Source organism: Pseudoliparis swirei, unplaced genomic scaffold (genome assembly GCF_029220125.1).
Source record: "Pseudoliparis swirei isolate HS2019 ecotype Mariana Trench unplaced genomic scaffold, NWPU_hadal_v1 hadal_35, whole genome shotgun sequence".
Taxonomy (NCBI): Eukaryota; Metazoa; Chordata; class Actinopteri; order Perciformes; family Liparidae; genus Pseudoliparis; species Pseudoliparis swirei.
The window spans coordinates 59,443-84,340 of NW_026613271.1; the positions used below are offsets into that span (position 1 = coordinate 59,443).

The following is a 24,898-nucleotide window of genomic DNA, read 5'->3' on the forward strand; positions in this document are numbered from 1 at the left end:
AGACGGAAAAAGATAAAGTTGTCGTGTTTCTTGTGTTATTAAGTAACGTAAAACCCTCAGTTACACTGAGAATTCAGAGAATCATATCGTACACGTATATGTATATTTATATCGATGTATGTGTGTGTAAATACACACACATACATCGATATAAATATGATGAAGATGAAAGTTCCTGTTTACCCAAACACATGACACAATTAATGAGTCTTTTCAAAATGTCCCTCTTGTTCTTCACCTGTTCATTGTGCAGCTCCGTTGCCGCTTGTTCGTTGATCTGTAGATCAGAATCAGAATCAGAATCAGAAACATGTTTATTGCCAAAGAATGTTCATATTAAAACACAAACAAACGAGGAACTTTTTTTGGCGGAAGGTGCAAGAATCACACAATACACCGGCGCCGTCCATGGCGCCATCTAGGAAAGGGTGGATGAAAGATGACAGCATAACATGAGGGAAGAGAGGCGAAAAGAAAAGCCACCCCGACTATGCCCCTAGAGGTACAGTGTGGAGCAGGAGAAACAAAACACCATTGCACATAAGCACATACATCTTAGACATGACTTGCAACGAGTAGGAAGGGGGGGAGGGGAGGTAATCCAAAGACTGGGCGATAGCCCCGTCATTGGGGGCAGAAGGTAACCAGCACCGACAAGCAGCCAGCCCGGTCCATCGCCGTCACGGCGCCGGACGCAGACCCCGTCCTGTCACCCTGGGGGGGCAAAGCAGGCGAAGGCGTGGGATGGGGGGGGGGGTAGTGAGTGCATTTCAGTTTGTGTCCCCAAAAGTTTTCAAAGCACCGTTGCTTGTAGGTGCCGAGTCGTACTCTGGTGTCTCGTTGCTGCCTCGGTTAGACAACTCAAGTGTGCAAAGCCAGTGTGGCTCCCAACACCAAATCGATCACTTGCAACAGGCATTCCCAGCAGTCCGGTATGCAGAGCTTCTCGGAGTCTGAGCCATTGGTAGCGCTCGTAGTTGGAACTTTGAAAGTGGCGAACGAACCCCTGTCCCGCCTGTGACGGGCTTTGTAGCGTCGGCGTCGGTCTTAAAGTTCATTGAGAATGGCCTTATAATTATATCCTCGACCAAATCGATATCTTCTCCTCCTTCCGCCATTGTGGGTTGAACAAACAGCTTAGTAGTACGCAAATTATTTCGGTTATCAAATTCAGTTTCCTAGTTCTGAGGTTCTGCATATACCTGCCCATAGGCCCCGCCTCTCAATATTGGTAATCCAATCAAAAGACGTGCACGCACTACGCCTGCTAGCTGCTCCTGTGCCGGTTCCGGGGCCTTCTAGCTGGCCTACAGGAGCCAACTCTAAAGCTGATTGGTTGACACAAAATGTTCATTCCCATTCACTTTAAGCTACCAGCGCCCGCAATGTTGATTCTGAAGGCCTAAGGGCAGATTTTAGCCCCCTGGCAACACACGATGGCTGAATATGATTGGCTAAAAGATCTAAGATAAAGACCAGCCCTCAAAATCTCAACCTGGGACTGGAAGCAGCGCAACCAAGAGGAGCGCTATGAAATTAAGAGAATAAGTCTTACTCTGGGAAATAATTGAATACATATTTGTGGGCAAATATATTTAGAAAAAAATATATATTCTGATGATGTTTAGGCCAGCAGAGAAGGCCTTGCTGGCCCTGACGGCCCGCCACTGAACAAAAGTAATAAAGGTGAGATAAACGTTATCTTATTGATCACGTGCATTGTTCATTTAAGTTTTTGAGGTCGTAATATCTTGCTTTGACTTAGCCACTATACTAATTCTGTAAACAACACATTATTCTTCCCCTTTTTTTCAACAAAAATGACCCACTAAGGGAAGAGAAGGTCGGATCGTCAGGGTGAGTCCAGCCAACGGCAATCCTCAAACAAAAGAACACGACGTGACACAGAACCAGGATCAAACATCGAAGGTATTTATAATACTTACAAAGCAAATGTCTGTTTATATATCGTAGCCACAGAAAATACTCATCTGGTGTTGTTTGTAATCCTCTCAGACAACCCCAATGCATATATGCAGGTATCCATAGAAACACTGCGTATGCTTCAATATAAATAACTTAACCGTGGCCTTTACCGTTAGGATGCTTTGAACCCAGACCGTGGTTTATCATATGCTAATGCATATGCATGATAATCCACTCCAAAGCATCATAAATTGGCCTGGCAGAGAAAGTTCCTCTCACGCTTTACCTTCTTCTCCTCATTGTACGTTACCGCTTACTTGATATGCTGATTCATGGTTCCTGCTGAAAATGTCTTTACTTTCATTTTGACACAATGTCTTTACTTTAATTTTGACAGGGGAAACACTGTCTGAAGTGAAAAACATCATGAAAGTTGTTCATCAGAAAATTCCTCAACAAGACAACAAGCTCAACAAATTCTTGAGGTAAGTTTTAAGTTTATCAAATTGTCTAAATTAATATGTTATATGGACCTGGTTCCACTCCTGACCAGGGGCCAGTTTTACGAAGACAGATTTAAGACTTTACGGTTTTGAGCCATGTATCATGGGTTTAAAAAAAATCTTAATTTACCAAAAATATACAGCAAATTACTTTTAGTTCATATACGGATCTCCTTCTGATTTGACACATTCTTTCAATGTTTTAATATTTTTTACATTATTTAATTGACCCACACCTAAACTCTTCTATTACAGGAGAAAAATCAATGACTTGGAGACGGACAAGAGGGAGGTGGTTGGTGTCTTTGGCAGAACCGGAGCTGGAAAGAGCTATTTGATAAATACCGTCATTGGAGAGAGGAAACTCTTGCCCAGTGGAAGCGTCAATGCATGTACCTCAGTCATGATTAAAGTGGAGGCTAATGAGCAGAACTCAAAGTATGAAGCAGACATCGAGTTCATAACGAAAGAGGTAAACTATGATGCATATGTGTGTTGACTTGAAGCTATTTAAAAAGGTATGATGTGGCTGAAATAATACAGTTGTTGATTATACAGCATGTGGTAAACGCTCTCCTCCGGTATCAGTGAGCATCCAGGGACTGGACATTGAGATTGTAAAATCTTATAAGTACCTGGGTGTTCACCTGAACAACAAACTGGACTGGGCTGACCACGCACACACACTTTATAAAAAGGGACAGAGCAGACTCTTTCTGCTGAGGAGACTGAGGTCCTTTGGAGTGCAGGGAGCCCTCCTGAAGACCTTCTTTGACTGTGGTGGCATCAGCCATCTTTTATGGAGTGGTCTTCTGGAGCAGCAGCAGCATGGCAGCAGCTGACAGCAAGAGGCTGAATGAGCTGCTAAAGAAGGCCAGCAGCGTGCTGGGTGTCCTGTGGATACTGTGGAGGTGGTGAGGGACGGGAGGATGATGGCAAAGCTCTCGTCCCTGATGAACCACACCTTCCACCCCATGCAGGACACTCTCTCAGCTCTGCACAGCTCCTTCAGCCACCGGCTGATTCCTCCCCGGTGTCTGAGGGAGAGGAACCACAAGTCCTTCCTTCCTGCTGCTGTCAGGCTGCACAACACACTGCAGTAGATCGCTGGAGATCCCGGCAAACTCAGCACTTTACTCAGCACTTTACTTTACTCAGCACTTTACTTTGTTTTCCCCTTGTATATTTAGTTTCCTCTGTATATTTAGAATTTTAGTTTTAGTATTTAGTATTGTTATTGTGTTTTGTGTTTTATTTGTATTCATGCTCTAACGTGCACCCACTGCTGTGATCCTGAAATTTCCCGACTGTGGGACTAATAAAGGATTATCTTATCTTATCTCATCTTATCTTATGTTATTTAATGTAACAAAGTTAAAGGTATTTTTTATTTTTTTATTTAGGAATGGGAATATGAGGTCTCTAAAAATGTCCCTCGGGAAAGTGCAGATCGTGAAAGGGATGAGGATGAAGAGAGCGATCGTAAAGACATTGAGGAAAAGCTGTCAGTGCTGTATGGAGAAGACTGGAAAAACAAATCTCTTGAAGAGCTCATGGATGACAAATATTTCAAAGAGATCCCAGAATTTCTGCAGACCGAGAGGAAGATGTTGACAGGCCAAACAGTAAGTAGGAGTCAAAATCTTCATAAGAAGCCTTCTTGTCTGCCTGACAGTGACATATTATTTAGTTTATATAATATGCAAGTTTAAATGTAAAATCAGTCTGTAAAATGTTTCACTCAAGTGGCCTTGATCCACCGTCCTCTATAACTACACACTTGTATCACATTGACACTTGAGAGAAAAAAAGTGTCTCTAACTGCAACTAAATACATTTAAACAACTGTTTTGACTAAATCCAATGAGAATTATTCCTCCATTTTTATGACCAAAAAGTTTACATTAAGATTAAATGTAGTATTAAATCTCAAATTTGCTTTTGTTCACATCTTACTGCAAAACAGTGTCAAACTTTCTGGTAACAATTATAGTAATTATTTGTATCTCATTTGGTGACCTTACTTCCCAGCAGGACTTATGGAGTACCACAGGGATCAGTACTTGACCCCCTTCTTTTACGGTTCATTCATGATCCCTTTTTATAAAGGGACACTTAACGCAGACGATGCTCACATCTTAATTGCCTTACACTGCTTTAATCTCATTCTATTATGTATTGCAGGCTGAAGAGCTTTCTAAAAAACTAGTCATATACACAAAAAGCAAATCAAAAGTAAAAGCAAAGGGGTGGTATTGGCCTCTTGTGAAGTGTGTGACTATCAGGGTGCCAGATAATGATCTCCTGAAGCACGTCACACTTGTGGATCTTCCTGGAAATGGGGATCGTAACAAGAGCAGAAACAAGATGTGGAAAACGGTAATTTATCACATGCAATGCTGTTTATTTTATTACTGTGTCGTCTGCAAACTGTGACATTGTGTTATTACAAAGTACTGATACCCATCATCATAACTTGCTGTCCTGTCCCTTCAGATCGTTGGAAGTTGTTCCACTGTGTGGATCGTGGCTGTGATAAACCGCGCTGCAGGAGAGCCTGAAGCCTGGGAGATACTGAACAGTGCCTGTAGCTTCATGGGAAATGCTGGCCAGTGTCAGCAGATTCACTACATCTGCTCCAAGTCTGATGAATCAAGTGATGATCCAGATCTTTCGTAAGTGATTAAAGATGTAAAAAGTACATAGGCATGTATATTAAAGTCACTGTGATGTCATTTTGCCTTTTTTTCTGGACGCAAAAAACTTTGAATTTGAGGTTTCAGTTCTCCAAATACTGTACGATGTGCCAATTAATGCAGTTATGTTTTATTTAGTTCAACTTCAAGTGATTTCATTTTAAAAAGAAACCAAGAAGCCAAGGAAGAAGTGAGAAAAGAATTCAGCGAACAAAACGAGGTTACGGTGAGTTGTATAGACTGACAGAAATTAAAACAGTTTCTACAACTACAAGAATGCCTTCAAATCTAAACATTACTTTTTCAGAAATATTTCAATGATGAAAGTTTCAAAGTGTTCACAGTGAGCTCCTATGAGTTTCGTCGAAAGAGATTCCTACATCCAGATGAAACTGGTAGGTGAAGTCTCCAAATATGATTTGATATCGATATCATCAATTTAATTTACTTTAACAAAACAAACCAGAATGACTAATTATATTATGGCATTTAAATGTAATTATGTTGAGTAACTGTAAGATGCAAACTGCATTTTCTTTTACAGAAATACCTGAACTTCAGGAATTTCTGCAGGGTCTCAATGACTGTCACTCAGTGACATTAAACTATGTGAAAGGAGCTCTCGGGATTCTCTCTCTGATTCAAGGGGCCAGACGTACAGATGGGGTAAGATCAAGTCATGACATGTATTTCTTTGTATTCTTTCTTTGTCTTTAATCATCATTAAAATTGATGGAAAATAATTTAAGTCAAAGAGAGACTTCTTACATGTAAAGTCACCCATACATATATTTTAGCAATCAAGGTAATTCTTTTCCATAAGTTGTGTCGGTTCAGAGAGGCTGCAAAATGACAGTATAAAAAATTTATATAAATGTGAATAAATAGCAGTTTTGTTTCACTGCTTTAAATACTGAATGTGTTGTTTCTTTCAGGCTGACATAAAGACAGCTGTCTGCACAGAGCTTGAACAAAAGATGAAGGATGCACTTAATAAAGTCGAAAACTCAATGAAAGAGACTCAACAGGCTTTTAAAGAATGCCTCAGTGAGGGAGTTAGGAAATCTGAAAGTTCATGGGAAACAAACTTGACATCGGTCATAAAGCCTGAAGTACGTATTTGAATTATAACTACATAATTACAACAGATTTTGCACTTCATATGAATGTCTTAAAAATGTTTCTCTTGTCTGTTTTGTTTCAGAACATGTCAGGTAGTGCTTTCCACCAGACACTGAAGTGCATAGTACAGCACGATGGCGCCTACAAACCAAAAAAGGGGAAACTAATAAACCTCAATATGAAGTTATCTTCATGCCTGACCCAGAGCATTGATGACAAATTCAAGAAGACCTTCCCGTGAGAAATGACTCAATAAAGACATAAAACGCTGTGCTGGCTAATTTGAAACTATGGAAAATGTTTACAAATGATGTGATATATCATATAATACATACATACAAATTACATCATTGGAATGCAAACTTGTCAAAGCTGCGTTTATGACATTTTTTTATTTGTTCACATGTTTCAGAAATGAAGGAGAATGTGGACAATTCAACGGAGTCCTCGATTTGTTTTCACTTAACACGAAGACGATGATAAAGAACACAAAGTACAAAGATGTCGAACTACAACTGATGTTTCTCAGCACAGAGGTAAAAGAAGACAAGAGGACCATTAGTCACCAAAATTATCAGATTGAATACTTTACTTTCATGTAAAATCTTGGGGGGGGGGGGGGGGTATCAGATGAGCCCTATCTCTATATAATATCTTGCTTTTAATTAAAATATGTTGAACTATGATTCATATTCTCTCTCTTAGGAAGACAAGATAAAGACAAAACTCCACAAAATCATCCGCGATCGTAAGAAAACGATCTACAGCAGTCTGACGACAACAATTGAGACGAGCATGCAGGAATGCTATGACGGTACGATAAGTGATCATAGAACCTGAACCTGTAAAAATTCATATTATTCATTGTAATTTTTCAGAATTTAGTTAGAATAAAATGTAATTGACTAAAGTTTTTCAGTTTTGTTGTAGTTGCAAAACAAATTAAAGGACAAGGCAGTCTTGAAAAAATTAGGACCACTCTTACGAATCACGTACGTGAGTCAAAGGACGTCATGTTTCAGAAAGCTAAAGATGTGATGTTGAACAAGCTGAGAGACTTGATGGTTTGTAACATTTTATAATACGTCATACGATGAGGATTTATTAAAACATGCTGTGAATTTTGGCTGTGACTAATGCTGAGTTTTATCCTGATTTAGAGAGAAATCCTTGAAGACCTGGAAGAAATGCAGGAATCAATCGAACTGACGCTCAAGACAGATGATGTCTCAATTCCAGGTAAAGACAACAAAACAACATAGAAACATGATAATGACTACAAATATTTCTATTGAAATTAACAAGTCAGCACATTTCAAATACTGTAATTAATAGTGAACTTGATGTTTTCTGGGGGTTTTAGATGTTGAGAATGAGCTTGAGATGGTGAAGAACCACTACGAAGAACTGAAGCGAGGTCCAGATGAAGAACCACTCATTTGGTAAAACTGCTGTTAAAGTAATAATAATAATTGAGCTGTTCTGAATAATGCTAACGATGCTTTTTAATTACAGTACCAACTGACGAGCCCTGCGTGTGTGCTGATTAGAGACGTGAGGCCTCTGGATTTGGTCTCAACCCTTTTTGTCAAGTCATCTTATTCTCTTTCAGTGTTTTCTTCACATGTACTATTTTTACAGAAAGATTGCATATGTTCAATATCCGCGAGGGTAATTTGAGCTTTTAATTGATTTCTTTATATGTACTTTTCATTAGTTTGGTGTGAATTAAATACAGCGACATTTGGTATGGTCAATATCTGGGAGGGTAATTTGAGCTTTTAATTGATTAAAGTTCAGAAGCAGACAAACTGTGTGGGGGGTAAGAGCGGAATGTCCTGCAGCAAAGGTCCCCAGTCGGATTCAACCCAGGTACATTGTGGTTTACACGGTACAGATCTTTGTTACCAGTCCATCATTATGGTTTTCATGATTTAAAAAAGGTCTTCTTCTTTAAGTTTTTGTCAATTTTTTTAATCGTAGTTTAGTATTGGTTGATTGAGATTGAAATTTCAATGATTTTATTGGTGTTTAACATACATCCTGAATTTTATCACAGTATGTTGAATTTCTCAAAGACTTTATAAGCTTTTTTGAAAGAATGATCTGACCTTTTCTTTCATTGTTCAAGGAAAAAACTTGCTTACTGCTAAATAATGTGTTCTTAGTGTGTTAATCAATGTATCAGAATTGGATAGAACTAGATGATAGTAATACACCAGCCTATCTGGTTTCTCATTATTTACTGAAATATTGTTGTGTTTTAATCTACTCTGATTCTAAATGCATTTAAAGTATCTGATAAGGTATATTGTCGAATAAATTCATTTTCAAAGTTCCAAATGTTCTTTGGCTTATTTGTCCTTTATTCTGTAAAAGGATCTAAAAGCCTCTTCAGGTTCTCACATCAGTTTTTATTGTTGAGAGAGAGATAAACAAATAATTGTAAAAAGTTTTTTGTCGGTTTGTCCTGTTAATGATTGTACACAGAGACATGAAGACGTGTACAAACCGGTTTGATAAAGGTGTGTTGTTATTCATTTAGGATTCATGGTAATGGAATGTGTTGAACCTGTTTCTGCTTCAAGGTGCCACAATTGAGACAAACATGCAGGAATACTATGACGGTACGATACAAGATCTTGAAATAAAAACTGACTGAAATGTTCATTATTCATCATCATTGTGCAGAATGTAATTAGAATCAAATGTAATTGCTGAAAGTTATCTGTTTTTTTGTAATTGCCAAACAAATTCGAGGTGGCGGCAGTTTAAAAAAATGAGGGCCACAATTAAGAAGCACATCCTTTGGTCAAAGGACATCATGTTTCAGAAAGCTAAAGATGTTATGTTGAAGCAGCTGAGAGACTTGATGGTTTGTCACATTTTACAATACGTCACATGATGAGGATTTATTAAAACATGCTGTGCTTTTTATCTGTAACTACAATTCTCGGGCATCATATATATAAATATAATCAAGTGGAATATGCATCTTTTTGAATGCTGCCGGAGCTATTAAAACACTGCAGGCCCTTTCACTAGCTCAGCTATTGTTATTAGTCGAATACATATTTTGGCTGTGACTAATGCAGACTTGTATGCTGATTTAGAGCGAAATCCTTGAAGACCTGGAAAAAACTGCAGGAATCAATCGAGCTGTCGCTCAAGACAGATGGCGTCTCAATCCCAGGTAAAGGCAACGAAACAACGTAGAAACATGATAATAAATACAAATATTTGATTGAAATTAACAAGTCAGCACATTTCAAATAATGTAATTTATAGTGAACTTGAAACAGGTTTAGTAAAGGTGTGTTTTTATTCATTTATGATTCATTGTAATGGAATGTTTGTTGAGATATGTACTCAGATGTATATGTATATGTAATGTAATGCTGTACTGTGGTATGTATATATGGTTACACCACAGGGTGGCGCTAGGGCTCAGGCTATAAAGGCTAATGTGCCATATGTTACTTTGTTCAGTTGAAGTAGCTCTGACCGTGAGACTGATGTGTCAGAAGCTTGCTAAATAAATACGCCGACAACGGCTAAAGATAAATCCATCATTTATTCTTTCCTCCGAATGCAACGGTAGCTGCTGCAACAGTGCTCCACAACTCAACAGGTTATGGGCCCAGGAGTCGTTCGGAAGAAAAGTTTAACAGTTAGAAAGTCGCAACGAACCGCGTGCTAACGGGCAGCTAGCTAAGAAGAAGAGCAAGCTCGCATGATGGAACAACGAGGGAGGAGCAGGTTGCCTCGACAGACATTCGACGGAGACGAAACCAAGTATGAGATTTGGGAAACCAAAACGCTGGGATATCTCCATTTGAATGGACTAAAGGACACTATTCTGAGAGAACCGACGTCAGAGCAAGAGCGAGCAGCAGATGCAGGTAAAAATGCTGACGCATACGCAGAGCTAATTTTACTGTTGGATGACAAAAGCCTCTCGTTAGTAATGAGGGATGCGCCCGATGATGGAAGAAAAGCTCTGAAAATATTGAGAGAGTATTATGCAGGGAAGGGAAAGCCCCGTATAATCAACTTGTACACCACGTTGACATCGCTTCAGAAGGCAAGCCATGAGAGTATAATGGACTATATCATCAGAGCAGAAACCGCCATCACAGCGCTGAGGAACGCAGGTGAAACGTTAGGAGACGGATTGCTAGTGGCTATGGTTTTAAAAGGACTGCCTGAGAGTTTTAAGCCATTTGCAATACATGTGGCGCATACGGACGATAACATCACGTTTGCAGAATTCAAGACTAAACTACGAAGTTTTGAAGAAACGGAGAAGTTAAACGTAGCTGAGTCGAGCGACAGTGTGATGAAGACTCAAGGGAAGAGTGGAAGGCGTCCCGCCAAAACGGTCGCCCGTGACTGGAACAAAGAAGACACAGAAATGTCATGTTTCAAGTGTGGCATCAAAGGCCACAGAGCGAGAGCGTGTCGACAGAAGACATGGTGTAGTTTTTGCAAAAGTGACACACACAAAGATGCCACGTGTAGGCGTAAGGACAAACAAGATGGTGTGAGTAAAGTCTCAGAAGATGCCGACGAGGACTACGCTCACGGTGAGAGACGGAGGAACCAGAACCCAGTGGCAGCCAGCGTGCAGTATCCAGGAGAAGGGTCTGATGGTGGACACAGGAGCTACCTCTCATGTCATCACTGACATAACCTGGTTCAAAAGTTTCGACAGCGCGTTCAAGCAAGAAACGCACATTGTCGAGCTGGCAGACGGCACCCGATGCAGCGGAATTGCTCAGCGGAGGGGGAATGCCGAGGTTTCCCTCATCGACAGCAACGGACAGCGACGAAAGGCGACGCTGAGAGATGCTTTGTTTGTACCGTCATATCCCCAGAGCATCTTCTCGGTGAAGGCAGCTACCACGAGTGGAGCTACGGTTGTCTTCAAAGAAGATAAAGATGTCCTGATAACCAGAGGCGGTACCAGGTTTAACATTCATGTGTATGGAAAGCTGTATTATTTGCATACTGAATGTGAATCTAATGATAAGTGTAATGCCTGTCACGACTAGGGATGAGAATTGATAGGATTTTAACGATTCCGATGCCTTATCGATTCCTGCTTATCGATTCGATTCCTTATCGATTCTCTTATCGATTCTTATTGGGCAAGGGGTGAAAAAAAGGGCACAAACGGGTTTATTCACATTAATTTTCTTTTATATAATTTTCTATCATGCTGCACACACCATAATGACCATATACAGTATGTATACATACACATTTACTTTTTTTAAATAACCAAAAACATTTATACATATTACTTCCTCTTGAATTTAAAATAAAACTTACATAACTTAAATAAAATGTATTCTGTTTAATTTAAACTAGAAAATAAAGTGCTCCTTCCTTTTTTTTAAAGGGTATATTAACAAGAACTGAGCTGCCAAAAATGAAACGAGCAGTGGCAAATACCAAGTGTGCAACCATCATTAACAATTATTGTGCAGAAAAATAAGCATGTCTGCTTTCTCCGGGAGGATACGCGATCTCTCAGGACTTATTGTGTCTCCAGCCGTGGAGAACACTCTCTCGGATGGGCTGGAGGATGAACACAAAGATATGAGGAGGTGTACAAGACGTGCTGTCGCCTGTGACCCAGACAGACGACCAGCCTCTGAACCGGTCTGACTCTGAATCTCATCAGCTAAATTGGATGGCAATGGAGATTATTTATATAGTGAAAGCTGGTTTACACAATGAAACAAATGGCACGAACAAAATCGCTGAATTTGCTGAGCTGACATAAAGCCACATTAAGAGGGGAGGCAAACACGACCTCTGCCTCAATGTAGGGGGCTGACAATGGAAGATTCTGTAGCTAAGCTAGCGTAGCTAATAGATATATGCTAAGTTTAATAATGGATTCATAATCGACCAATGCCGGAGCTCAAATGTATGCTTCAAACGAAGGGACAGAAGATAACTTGATCGACTACACACAATAAAGGCACATGGCTTCACACAGTGAGTGGTTGTGATCACTTTTGAGGAGTTTACCTTGGACAGAAAGAGATGAAGCGCCGACGTTAGCTGAGCTGCTGCATCGAACACATGACATTCCTGTCATTTAATTCCATGCTGTGTTCAAATGCTTCTTCATATTTGTTGTATTTCCTCCCTTCGACGAAATAGAATTTTGACACACGTTACAAGTGGCGTAGTTGTCTTTTTGTCTTGTGAAATAGAGCCAAACTTTAGAGCGCGTCTCCCTAGTTGCCATGTTTGCTGCAGTCTGAAGAAGAATCGAAAAAAATTCGCGCATGCGCAACGCCACAGAGGATCGTTAGCAGAACCGTTAACGAATTTGGCTAACGATCCCAAACAATCGGTTCACTGGGAACCGGTTCTCAAACAGAACCGGTTCTCGATTCCCATCCCTAGTCACGACATACAGACATGGCATGAAATATTAGGCCATTGTAACTATGACGATGTTGCGAAGTTGCAAAATGTTGTTGTAGGTATGCAGATCAAAGGTAAAACGGGTAGGCCCGAACAAGAGTGTGAGGTGTGTATTCAGGGAAAGTTTGCCCAAACCAGAAATAGGGACCCTGATACCAGAGCAAAGGCTCCCTTACAGATGGTACACACAGATCTTGCAGGTCCTGTATCCACTGAGTCGAGAGAAGGTTACAAATATGTGCAATCATTTACTGATGATTACTCAAGCGCAGTGTTTGTTTATTTTCTAAAGAAGAAAAGTGACACAACACAGGCTACGGAAAAGTTCCTAGCAGATGTATCCCTTATGGGAAGGTGAGGTGCATCAGATCCGACAACGGAACAGAGTTTACATGCAGTGATTTCCAAGCAGTGTTGAGGAAAATAATATCAGACATGAAACGTCAGCTCCTTATTCCCCACACCAGAACGGAACAGGAGAGGGGTTGGCGTACTCTTTTTGAGATGGGTAGGTGCATGATAGCTGAAAGTGCATTAACCAAGCAGCTATGGCCCTACGCTGTACAAACAGCAGCAATGGTACGGAACAGATGTTTTAACAAACGTACAGGGCAGACTCCTTATGAGCTGCTAACCGACAAAAAGCCCAATGTATCCAAAATGCAAAAATTTGGGTCTGTATGTTACACATACAAACAGAGCAAAGGGAAGCTTGATTCCAGATGTGATCAGGGGCATTTTGTAGGTCACGACAAGAACAGCCCAGCGTATTTGGTGTATCATCCAGATACAAACAAAGTACAAAAACACAGACTAGTAAAGTTTGTGAGGCAGTCAACTGTGGAAAAACAAACACAGACAGGTGAGCCAGATCCAAGCGATAGCTATGATGACGCTGTGAGACCCAGGACTACTGAAACCACGCAGGGGGTGAGTAGGAAAACCGAAAATAGTGATAGTCCAGGTCCAGAAACGAGGTCTAGTGACCATAATCAAACGCAACAGAGTGTGACAAGTGGCGAACCTGAGAGTAAAAGGTATCCATCTAGAGAAAGAAGGAAGCCGAGTCATTTAGATGAGTTCATAACTGAAAACGGTGTCAGTGATGCGCTTCATATCACAGTAGACTACTGCTGTAGAGCGGTGTGTGGCATTCCACAGACATTTGGGGAGGCAATGGGGTCAGCTAACTCAAAACAATGGACAAAAGCCATGGATGAGGAAATCCAGTCCTTAAACGAGAACAAGACCTTTACCCCGACATCACTGCCAATAGGCAAGGAGACAGTGGGGGTAGATGGGTTTACGCCATCAAGACTGATGCAGATGGGAGACAAATACAAAGCAAGGTTTGTGGCCAAGGGTTACAGACAGAGAAAGGGAATAGACTATGGGGAGACGTTTTCACCCACGGCAGACATGACGAGTGTACGGGTGGTGCTACAAAAAGCTGCACAGGAGAATTTACTCCTACACCAAATGGACGTGAAAACTGCGTACTTGCACGCTCCCATAGATTATGAGATATACATCAATCCACCAGAGGGTTATGAAGAAAAAGAGGGTATAGTTTATAAGCTAGAGAAATCCCTTTACGGTCTTAAACAGTCCGGCCGAAATTGGAATAAGGTTTTGCACAATTGCCTTACTGAGGATGGATTCACACAAAACCCAGCCGACCACTGTGTTTATGCCAAAGAGTCAAAAGAAGGAAAGGTGATCATAATCATATGGGTCGATGACTTGATCATTGCAGCAAGCAATAAAGAGAGACTGAAAGAGGTGAAAGAAATGCTCGCAGAAAAGTTTAAAATGAAAGATTTAGGCAAACTCAAAACATTTCTGGGTATTGATTTCAGTCAATCAGATGGATGTGTAAACATGTCACAGGAAAGGTACACTAACAAGATACTACAGCGTTTTAATATGCAAGATTGTAGGCCCAGAGAAACACCCTGTGAGCAGAAGCTAGAGTATACTGATGATGCAGTAAAGATGGAAGATGTCAAGATGTACAGGGAGGCTGTGGGTAGTCTTATATACCTCACTACTTGTACCAGACCAGATTTGAGTTTTGTAGTGAGCAGATTATCACAGTACTTTGCAGAGCCTACAGAGGAGCAGTGGGTCACTGTGAAGCACGTACTAAGGTATCTCAAAGGCACTGCAGAGAAAGGGTTAAACTTTAGGAGAAATGACAGTGAGGAGCTAGGAATACTAGCCTACAGTGATGCTGACTGGGCGGTTGATACCAGTGACAGACGCAGTACCACAGGATACTGAGTCAGTCTTAGTCAGAACAGCTCTCTAGTCTCGTGGAAGACTAGAAAACAACCCACAGTTGCGCTGTCCACCTGCGAGGCAGAATACATGGCACTGGCTTCAACCATACAGGAATGTCTATACCTGGAGCAATTATTAGGGGGTATAGATAACTACAAGTACACACAAACTATTGTACATGAGGACAATCAGGGGACAATAGCTCTTGCCAAAAACCCTGTAAACAGACAGAGGTGTAAACACTTTGACATAAAGTACCACTTTATCAGGTCAACTGTGATCGAGGGAAGGGTGATTTTGATGTATTGTTCTACCGATAACATGATTGCTGATGTGATGACCAAACCTGTAAGTAAGTTGAAACTGAAGAGGTTTGCAAGTGCTCTTTTTGGAGAGTGATATGTGTATGACAGAGGTTCACATTCATTCTGTTTTTTTGTGTTTCTTTTGCTTGAAGTATAGCAACCTGAGTTCAAGTGGGGGTGTTGAGATATGTACTCAGATGTATATGGAATATGTAATGTAATGCTGTACTGTGGTATGTATATATGGTTACACCACTGGCGCTAGGGTTCAGGCTATAAAGGCTAATGTGCCATATGATACTTGGTTCAGTTGAAGTAGCTCTGACCGTGAGACTGATGTGTCAGAAGCTCGCTAAATAAATACGCCGACAACGGCTAAAGATAAATCCATCATTTATTCTTTCCTCCGAATGCAACGGTAGCTGCTGCAACAGTGCTCCACAACTCAACAATAATAATAATAATAACGTCTTTCCCACACGTCGGACGTAGCCGGAGGCGGCGGCGGCACAACATTGCGTCACCGAATACGTTCCCGGTTCACGTGAAATGCAAAAAGATTGACGCGGGGAGAAATAGGATCACAGGACACAGGACTTGTTGTTGTTGTTTGAAACTTGCGTTTATTTGATTTGGTCAAGCAAAGACGCACGCACACGCAGACCTCGGCTCTTTTTCCTTCTCCGGTAACAGTTCCCGCTCCCGAGCGCCCGCGCACCGCCGACTCGCACGCCGCGATACGTAACGTTCCGTACTCGCGTCGTCCCCTCGGGTCAAAATAACGACTCGACGTGTAGACGACGACGACGACGACGACGACGCGTACTACTAACGCCGTCTTTGGTGCCCGGTGGTGTGCCGCCGCCTCTGCTGCTGCTGCTGCTTGTTGCTGCTTGTTGCTGCATGTTGCTGCTGCTGTTGTTGCTGCTGCTGCTGCTGCTTGTTGCTGCTTGTTGCTGCATGTTGCTGCTGCTGTTGTTGCTGCTGCTGCTGCTGCTTGTTGCTGCTTGTTGCTGCATGTTGCTGCTGCTGTTGTTGCTGCTGCTGCTGCTGCTTGTTGCTGCTTGTTGCTGCTTGTTGCTGCATGTTGCTGCTGCTGCTACTGCCTCTGCTCGCCTCTGCTCCTGCTGTTTGCTCGCTGCCACCTGCCGTTCCTATTGCTGCCGTTGCCAAAAGTCATCATGACGGCGCGTAGATTCACCAGAAGTCAGATTGTCGAAATGCTGGTGGACCCGGCGCGCGACGCTTCGCCGTCATTAGAAGAACGCGGTAGCGGTCGTCCTCGCCGCAAAGACATCGCGACGGCGCCTCGTTTGGCCAACGGTCGGGTCGTCGACCCGGCGCGCGACGCGTCGCCTTCGGGCGTAGGAACCGGAGGAACGGAACGAGACGAACGAAAAGGACGAGAAGAACGAGGAGGAGAAGAAGAAGAAGAAGAAGAAGAAGCGCGAGAAAAAGGCGGTAGCGGTCGCGGTCGTCCTCGCGGTCGTCCTCGCCGCAAAGACGTGGCGGCGGCGGCGCCTCGTTTCGCCGACGGTCGGGTCGTCGACCCGGCGCGCGACGCGTCCCCTTCGGGAGTAGGACCCGGAGGAACGGAACGATACAAACGAGAACGAGAAGGCTGTAGCGGTGGAGGAGAGGACCGCCGCTCTGCCAAATCCATCGCGACCGCGAGTCGTTTCCCCAGAATTCAGGATGTCGAAATGTTGGTCCGTCAACCGTCAGGAAGAGGAGAAGGAGAAGGAGAAGAAGACGAAGAAGAAGTAGAAGAAGAAGTAGAAGAAGAAGAAGACGAAGAAGTAGACGAAGAAGAAGAAGTAGAAGAAGAAGAAGTAGATGAAGAAGTAGATGAAGAAGAAGAAGCAACAGCCGCCGCCGCTTCTCGAGGTAAAAGACGGACCTTGCTGTCGAAAAACGGTGAAATATCGTGGTCCTCGACGCCGTACGACAGAGCGGGACGCCCGGGAATCGCCGCCCGCCTTCGCTCCGGGGCCCACGGCGTACGCAAAGTCGCACGCCCGGGACGCGGCCTCGACGTTCCGCATGTTTGTCACGCCGGCCGTGGAAAGGATCGTCCTGGAGATGACCAATCTGGAGGGCTCGCGAAAATACGGCGACGGCTGGAAAGGGATGGACGAGACCGACCTGCGCGCCTACATGGGCCTGCTGATCTTGGCGGGCGTGTACAGGTCCCGGGGCGAGGCCCTCTCCAGTCTGTGGGACGCCGAGTGCGGCAGGGCCGTTTCCGCGCCACGATGCCGCTCAAACGCTTTCACTCGTGGTCGAGACTGCTGCGCTTTGACGACCGCGAGACGCGAGGCGAGAGACGCGCGACCGACAAACTGGCGGCCGTGAGGGAGGTCTGGGAAGCGTGGGTGGCGCGCCTGCCGCTCCTCTACGACCCGGGCCCCGAAGTGACGGTGGACGAGCAACTGGTTCCCTTCAGAGGTATACCGTTTGGCCGCCGGCTCTGCTTTTGATGATGATGGCGACGGTGGTGGTGGTGGTGGTAATAATAGTAATAATAATAATAATAATAATAATCCTCTCTCTCTCTCTCTCTCTCGCGCGCTCTCGTCCGCCAGGCCGGTGTCCTTTCAGGCAGTACATGCCCAGCAAGCCCGCGAAATACGGCATCAAGTCGTGGGTGGCCTGCGACGCCAGGTCCAGCTACGCGTGGAAGATGCAAATCTACACCGGCAAGCCCAGCGGCGGACGACCGGAAAAGAATCTGGGCCTGAGGGTCGTGCTCGACGTGACCGAGGGCCTGACGGGGCGCAACGTCACGTGCGACAATTTCTTCACCTCCTACGAACTCGCGGCTGCTCCTGCTCAGGAACAACACCGTGGTCGGCACGGTGAGAAAGAACAAGCCCGAGCTGCCGGCCGCGCTGCTCGCGTGCGGCCAGAGACCCGTCTTTTCGTCAATGTTTGCCTTCACGCCCGACGCCACGCTCGTCTCCTACCTGCCGAAAAAGAGCGGCAAAAAAACCGTGGTCTTCCTGAGCACCAAGCACGCTGCGGCGTCAGCGACAGCGCCACGCCAAGCCCCTCGTCGTCCTGGACTACAACCGCAACAAGGCGGCGTGGACAACCTCGACAAGGTCGTCGGGACCTACAGCTGCCGAAGGATGACCGCCCGCTGGCCCCTGGTCGTCTTCCACAACATGCTCGACGTGTCTGCCTACGACGCCTTTGTGATATGGCGAGAGGTCCACCCCGACTGGATGCCCGGCAAACGCAACAAGAGGAGGGTGTTTCTCGAGCTGCTGGGAAAGGCGCTCGCCTATCCGTTCATGGAGAGGCGGAAAGGCGCCGCACGGAGGCGTCCGCCGCCATTGTCGCCAAAGCTGCCCGGGTGGCCTCCTCCGAGTCCTCCTTCTCCTCTGACGCCGCCGCCGCCGCAGGAGCGTGCGAAGCCTCGGCCTCGTCCTCCGAGACCTTGTCCTCCGAGACCTTGTCCTCCGAGACCGCCGCCGCCGCCGTGCCGCGCGGGGTGGCCAGTAAGCGAAAGAGGTGTCAGATCTGCCCCTGGAAGAAGGACTCTAAAACATACACCGTGTGCAACGGGTGCAACAAGTACATCTGCAAGGGCTGCACGCTGACATACTGCCCGACGTGTGCCGATGCTTAGGGTCCCCTCTATCGCCTCTGCCGTTGTCCTCGGGACTAAAACGTGTGTGTGTGTGTGTGTGGTTGTGTGTGTGTGGTTGTGTGTGTGTGTGTGTGTAGTTGTGTGTGTGTGTGTGTTTGTGTGTGCGCAAGGCTCCAGTTTGACCCCAGGACGCAGGGTGTATGATTTCTGAGTAAAGGCAACACGAGGGTTAAACTGATTTCCAGCCTGCACAGAGACTAAAAGTGGATTCTCCGAAAGAATACAGATTTTCTTGATTTTCCACCATATTATGTCTTAGGACACAGGATTTACAAGTTTCATCATATTTTCATGAATACCTGATGCTTTGATCACTTTTCTGCCTCAAAGCTGTGTGTTCATTTTTTTCATGCTCTTAACCCTCCCGTTGCCCTCGGGTCAATCTGACCCTCGTAACTGTATATACACGTACATGTGTGAATTACAGGCCCTCTACCCCTGTCCTCTGGGTCAAAAAGTCCCAGCTCTGGGTCAGTGACCCCGGCGCGTATCCGCGCCCTGGGTCAGAAAGACCCGAGTTGCATCCCACGTGCCTACGTTCTTTGGGTCAGAGTGTGTGTGTGTGTGTGTGTGGTTGTGTGTGTGTGTGTGCGTGTGTGTGTGTGTGCGCAAGGCTCCAGTTTGACCCCAGGACGCAGGGTGTATGCTTTCTGAGTAAAGGCAACACGAGGGTTAACGAACAGGCATTGAGGGAGATGGTGAGAGAGGGGGTCTTTTTAAATCCAATTCCAAATGCCCCTGGTCCACATTAGTGGGAAGCAGGTCCTGTCTCAAAAAATATATATGTGCTCCATCACCTGCTGCTATTGTTGGCAAATAGAGGATGACCAGAACCGCCCTGACAGTGTTTTGCATGTGATACACTGCGGCTGCAAAGTAGCCTGTGAGACAGGCAGATGTTCCTGTTTTCTGCAGGATTGTGTTGCACAGACTTATGTCGTTGCTGTAATTGTGCCAACACAAGAGAAACTGAGCAACTGGAAGATAACTGTCCTGACACTGACAGTGAGGACTGATTGTCCTTAATCTGTTATTTCTTATTTAGTTTTGTACCGTTTTATATATCATATTTGTCATAAAGATTGTTTTTATGGTTCAGTGTTGTTTTCATTTGTGGAAGAATGAATGAATGAACAAATGGTCATTGGTATTACTGGTATTAAGTACAATTACTGCCTTTTATTGATACAAGGAAGGAGGTTTATTAGATTAGATTAGATAATCCTTTATTAGTCCCACAATGGGGAAATTTCAGGATCACAGCAGCGGGTGCACATCAGAGCATTAATAAACAAAATACAATAACAATATTAAATGTACAGAGGAATATAACATATATATATATACAAGGTAGTGATTAAAGTGAATTGTCAGCAGGTTAAAGTGATGCATTTCTACATCTGAACATTTAAACAAGTCTAAGGATAATACCAATGTGGGGTTGTAAAAAATGAAAAATGAAAATGTCCACATCATTGGCATCTTGGGAGTGTTTGGCCAAATAAGTCGGCCCATCCGATGTTGTCCCACAGCGCCGCTCGTCGGCTCCGTTCGGACAGTCCTTCTGCCCGTTGCACTGCAAAGCCTGGGGGAGACACTCGCTTATGTTCCCACAGGGGAACTGGCCGAGGGGACATCGAGCGCCTCCGTCCAGCCGGCCGGCCAGCAGCGCGCTCTCCGTTGTCCTGTCCGCTCGTATAACCCGTCGAGCGCAGCGTGCGTGTCCGGAGTGAACTCCGTGAGCCAAGTCTCCGTTAACACCATGAGGCTACACTCCCGGTACTCGCTCTGATGGCGGGTCACTGCCGTTAGCTCGTCCATCTTGTTGACGAGAGACCTCACGTTTCCCACGATGATGGAGGGCAGGACAGGTTTAAAACGTCTTCTCCTGGCCCGACGCTTCACCCCTGCACTATTTGTCACATACATTGAAATACTTACGTAAAGCATGTAGTCCATGTTAGATCGTCAGTAAGGTGTATTCCCAGGTATGTCAAACTTGATCTAAATGACTTAACATAAGCATAACATTACCGTATAGTTGCCTCATTGTTCTTATTGGCCGCGGCTACGTATACGGCACTATTTAGAATCCATTTAGCCCACTTTTGACGATGCTTTCCTCTTTATCGGTAACGTTGAATCTAACCACGGGAGCCGCCATCTTGCCATTCTGTTGACAAAAAGCAGCTCCCTCATTGGTGTAGAACGATCACGTGTCGAGCCGTGACACGTCCCTCGCGACCAATATCCTATTCCGTTCTAGAGAAAGTATTTCTGCATAGACGCATCGATAATCGACTGGAAATTCAGCGACAAACTTTTTTTGGGTTCTTTTTTATGAGCTAAAAATGTGCGACTGTGGACCAGGTTGAAACGAAAACAGTGTTCACCTTACGACATAAGGAGAAGGAGGAGCACTGCGTGAGCATGACGTGGAGGTGGTCTAGACTTCAGAGTCAAAGCGCCATCTACTGGCTCAACAGGACTTTTTAAAATCTGCCCCAAACATGTCTTGCCCAAAATAATGAGCGCCGCGGAGCATGTCGGGCGAAATTCTCACAAGAACTCAAATAGATGCCCCGTCAGATATCAAAACATGTTTGGGGGGACTTGATGACAGAGAGAGTAACTTTTATTCTTAAATACTGATGAATCTGCCTGATGGATCGCGGAGGTCACCATCGTGGAATAAGCCTACTACGAACTATTCATACACTCAATATTCATTGAATGTGTTTTAACTCTAAACTCTGGAGTGAGCAATTCAAAAAACGGTTTAATGCAAGATAAATAGACTGCAATGACTTCAGGATGTTTTGAGAATGGAGGGTAAAGTTAAATAGACGCTTTGTCACTGAAAGTCTTGGTTGTTGTATATTAAAAAGCCTGTAGGAATTGAAATGTGTTGTGTGATCGAGCGAGTGTGTGATAGTCAGCGTGTAATGGTGTCCACATCATGTAGCCATAATCGTACAGAATTATACACATGTACCATCCAAGAGTCAAAAACTGCATTTGTGTGTAATATATTTAATAAAATAGGAGATGTTTAATACTTACATCAGTGTAAAAAAAGAAACATCTGTATTTCCATGTGTAAAACATTGACATTGTAACACAAGAGGATGTAATCTGGATGATTGTAACATAGAAATATGGTGTATCAATGTACACAAACTGCAGTACCATAAAAGGGTGTATACACACACAATAATTATGTTACACATACAGCAAATGGTAAGATATGGTAACTACATCGCATTCTGCATGTCACAAACTAGAAAATAAACAATCAAAATACACTCTTACATATACGGTTCCACTACCGCCTAAACGTTATTCTCTGCTTAATTACCAGTAGCCCCGGAGGTGCGGAAGAACACCGTATCAATCTCTAGGTTTGTTTCACTGGGGCAGGTGAACATAACCTTGGCATTCTCGAGATTAAAACTCACATCTACGCCCGGAAGGTTGGAGAACCCAGGCTCGACCTTTTCCATCCCACACTTGTAGGCCAACAATGTAATGAGATTGACAAGAAGGCCTTCTGAGGGTTTGCAATCCAATACCACCTTGAGCTGCCTATCATTCGGTGGCTCACGTGGAGACTGTGATGCGTCCTCAGATTGTGCCACATATTGATTCGTAAACCACCTAGATAGATAAAAGATCATTTTTCTAAACGCTGTTCTCTCGGTAATGCCTTTCAGCATGTTGTCAAGGACCGAGAATACCTTCGGATCTCCAATCCGGGGCTTCGCAGTGCACCACATTGCCAAGATGATCTGTTTTTTCAGCACGAAACAGCACCAGTGAAATTTGTATACACCGAGGAACACGTCGAACAGTTTCGGCAAGTAGTCATCGGGTCCGATCATCTTCTCCATCTTGGGCGGCGCACGCGTTCCGACCAGAATGTGATCCCAGAAACCCGGAACATGAGGGATGAAGACGTACCTGTAGGCGACATCCTCTGGCATTGCTTCGCGTGTCCTGTACCCGAAGGACGTAATGTCGCTCCTGTCGATGAGATGGTCGAAGGCTGTGTGTAGAAACAAACACGACATGCATCAGGTTTTCGCCCAGGGATCGCAGCCATCGAGAGAGGATGTATAGTGAGAAAGAAACACGCCTACCTTCTCGCAGGCCCCTAACACTCGCACCGGGCGTCTCATTCAGCAACTGCTGCACATGACGGTCGACCTCTTCGACGGTCTCGACATTGTCATCGATTTTAAGCTCGAGGTCCCACTCTCCTATAGTCTCTAGAAATGACCAGGAGGCCGTAGGCGCTGATTGGCAGCCACGCTTCCGTCAGTCTGCCCCAGGGCAGCTGTGGCTACTGATGTAGCTTACCACCACCGGGATGACTGTGTGTGTGTGTGTATGACTACTGGACTCTGGACTGTAAAGTGACTTTGAGTGTCTAGAGAAGCGCTATATAAAATAAATGATTATTATATTATTATTATAACAACCACCTGCAGAATCCCTTCGTCTCCTCACCTCTTGTGTGTCGCCACCTCCAGCTACAGGATTGTTGAACTCCCAGCACTCCTCATCGTTCAGCATCTCGGCGATGGCCGGAGGGACGTCATTCAGAGTGACTGGGACGGCCAGCTGGCTCATATCTAACACACACACTTTGACCAAGGAAACAAATTCAAAACAAAGTGGATTTAATCACGTGTGAACAAAAAGTCCAAAGACACACAATATTTAACGTGCAGCACGGGCCTGGATGACATCAGCTAAAGGCATCGTTCTATAACTGACTCAAGTTTTCAAGGAGAACGTGACTCTTTATAATCTTTAAGAGCCAGCGTGATGGGAAAATATAGATGTAGACGTCACTCGGTTTAAACTTTGTCCGTCTCATCAGTGGAGCTCAGAGTGATGTCACCCTCTTGGCTCACGATCTTCTCACCATCGTCATAATCAGTGTGTCTGTATGTTATCTCCATCTAAAGCAGGAGCTGTGCAGTTTCTACTATTGAGATGCTGGTTTCTTTAATATAATAGAAGCTAAAAAGGCATTGCAACTATCTGTTGCTTACATAAACAAGTTCTTTGACGGTGACAGGTACGGCTCTTATTAAATCTTAATTCTAGACTGAGCGGTCAAGGTGAGATCAGAGCCAGAGGTTGCACATAGTTAGTAGTTGTCCTCCCCTTGTGGATGGGGGAGTTGTGCGTAGTTCGCGTGCCTATTACTCCCCAGAGTGCCTCATTGTCCTTCCTGTGTGGACGTGTCATCTTTTGGCCGAGGTCAAGAAGAGTTATTAGCATAGCATAAAGACAGCTAGCCTGGGGGGACAGCTAGCCTGTGTATTGTGAGAGTACACACACAACATTTTAGTCGGTGCAAGTTATGTTCATTTGTACACCACATTTAAAAACAGCTTAAGATGATCAAGTGCTACAAAATAACTTTAAAATGAAAGTAGCAGTTCATTTACTTGTGTAGGCCTACATGGACCAATTCAAAGTCCGCTTCTCGCAAAAGCACGGTCAAAATGCCCGGATGTGACTTGATCCTCCCATGGAGGATGCATCTGAGGAGAGTTGTGTGTACTCTGGTCAGCCGATATCCCAGAATGCATTTCGCACAAGCAACCGGAAACAATAGCAGAGGAGAAAATAAACAACTGATATAAATACTGCTTTTGTTGAGACACAGCCATGTAATGTTAGGATGTTGTCAGGCAAGAAGTCAGGAGTTTAAAAATCAAATATGTGGTTGGTTTGTTATGATTCAGCCTATAAAGATATGCGGCGGAGATTTGAGGTTCTGCTCATGACTAGTGAGCTCCGCAACGCCGGGCGCTCAGCGCGCTGTGTGGCCGCCGAAAGCTGCTTGATCTCGGCAGGCTTTTTAAAATGATCCGCTGGCTCTGATGTCCCCGCAGCGGTTAAGCATGGTAAATAATAATTGGGTTTTGGAGGATCTAACGAGTA

The 24,898-nt window shown here is 44.3% G+C and overlaps 2 protein-coding genes, 1 long non-coding RNA gene and 1 pseudogene across 3 annotated transcripts in view; 2 read left to right on the plus strand and 2 right to left on the minus strand.

The window, feature by feature from the left end:
* The window catches only part of LOC130191311 (nuclear GTPase SLIP-GC-like), a 10,092-nt gene extending 1,177 nt beyond the window's left edge, over window positions 1-8,915 (plus strand). Inside the window, exons 2-18 of the mRNA XM_056411007.1 lie at window positions 1,834-1,929; window positions 2,324-2,411; window positions 2,685-2,901; window positions 3,833-4,054; window positions 4,614-4,808; window positions 4,926-5,104; window positions 5,264-5,351; window positions 5,433-5,520; window positions 5,670-5,791; window positions 6,061-6,237; window positions 6,330-6,484; window positions 6,660-6,783; window positions 6,953-7,061; window positions 7,178-7,311; window positions 7,408-7,486; window positions 7,611-7,689; window positions 7,763-8,915. Coding sequence (XP_056266982.1) covers window positions 1,834-1,929; window positions 2,324-2,411; window positions 2,685-2,901; window positions 3,833-4,054; window positions 4,614-4,808; window positions 4,926-5,104; window positions 5,264-5,351; window positions 5,433-5,520; window positions 5,670-5,791; window positions 6,061-6,237; window positions 6,330-6,484; window positions 6,660-6,783; window positions 6,953-7,061; window positions 7,178-7,311; window positions 7,408-7,486; window positions 7,611-7,689; window positions 7,763-7,772 — 2,162 coding nt within the window. The 3' untranslated portion in view covers window positions 7,773-8,915. The remainder of the gene's footprint in view (window positions 1-1,833; window positions 1,930-2,323; window positions 2,412-2,684; window positions 2,902-3,832; window positions 4,055-4,613; window positions 4,809-4,925; window positions 5,105-5,263; window positions 5,352-5,432; window positions 5,521-5,669; window positions 5,792-6,060; window positions 6,238-6,329; window positions 6,485-6,659; window positions 6,784-6,952; window positions 7,062-7,177; window positions 7,312-7,407; window positions 7,487-7,610; window positions 7,690-7,762) is intronic.
* An 8,215-nt stretch (window positions 8,916-17,130) lies between these two features.
* LOC130191312 (piggyBac transposable element-derived protein 4-like) lies at window positions 17,131-18,916 on the plus strand (annotated as a pseudogene).
* Window positions 18,917-20,138: 1,222 nt separating this feature from the next.
* Window positions 20,139-21,821, minus strand: LOC130191314 (uncharacterized). Its single transcript, XR_008831160.1, has 2 exons — window positions 20,972-21,821; window positions 20,139-20,849 (listed from the first exon to the last, which is right to left on the minus strand). It is a non-coding gene; the product is annotated as an uncharacterized LOC130191314 (long non-coding RNA).
* A 133-nt stretch (window positions 21,822-21,954) lies between these two features.
* LOC130191315 (uncharacterized) lies at window positions 21,955-23,242 on the minus strand. Its single transcript, XM_056411009.1, has 2 exons — window positions 23,077-23,242; window positions 21,955-22,982 (listed from the first exon to the last, which is right to left on the minus strand). The coding sequence occupies exon 2, from the start codon at window positions 22,918-22,920 to the stop codon at window positions 22,288-22,290; it is 633 nt and encodes a 210-aa protein (XP_056266984.1). The 5' UTR covers window positions 22,921-22,982; window positions 23,077-23,242; the 3' UTR covers window positions 21,955-22,287.
* Window positions 23,243-24,898: the final 1,656 nt, after the last annotated feature.

Bases quoted from the DNA above. Each gene is read 5' to 3' on its own strand.
- LOC130191315 (XM_056411009.1), bottom strand. From the start codon at position 22,920: ATGCCAGAGGATGTCGCCTACAGGTACGTCTTCATCCCTCATGTTCCG.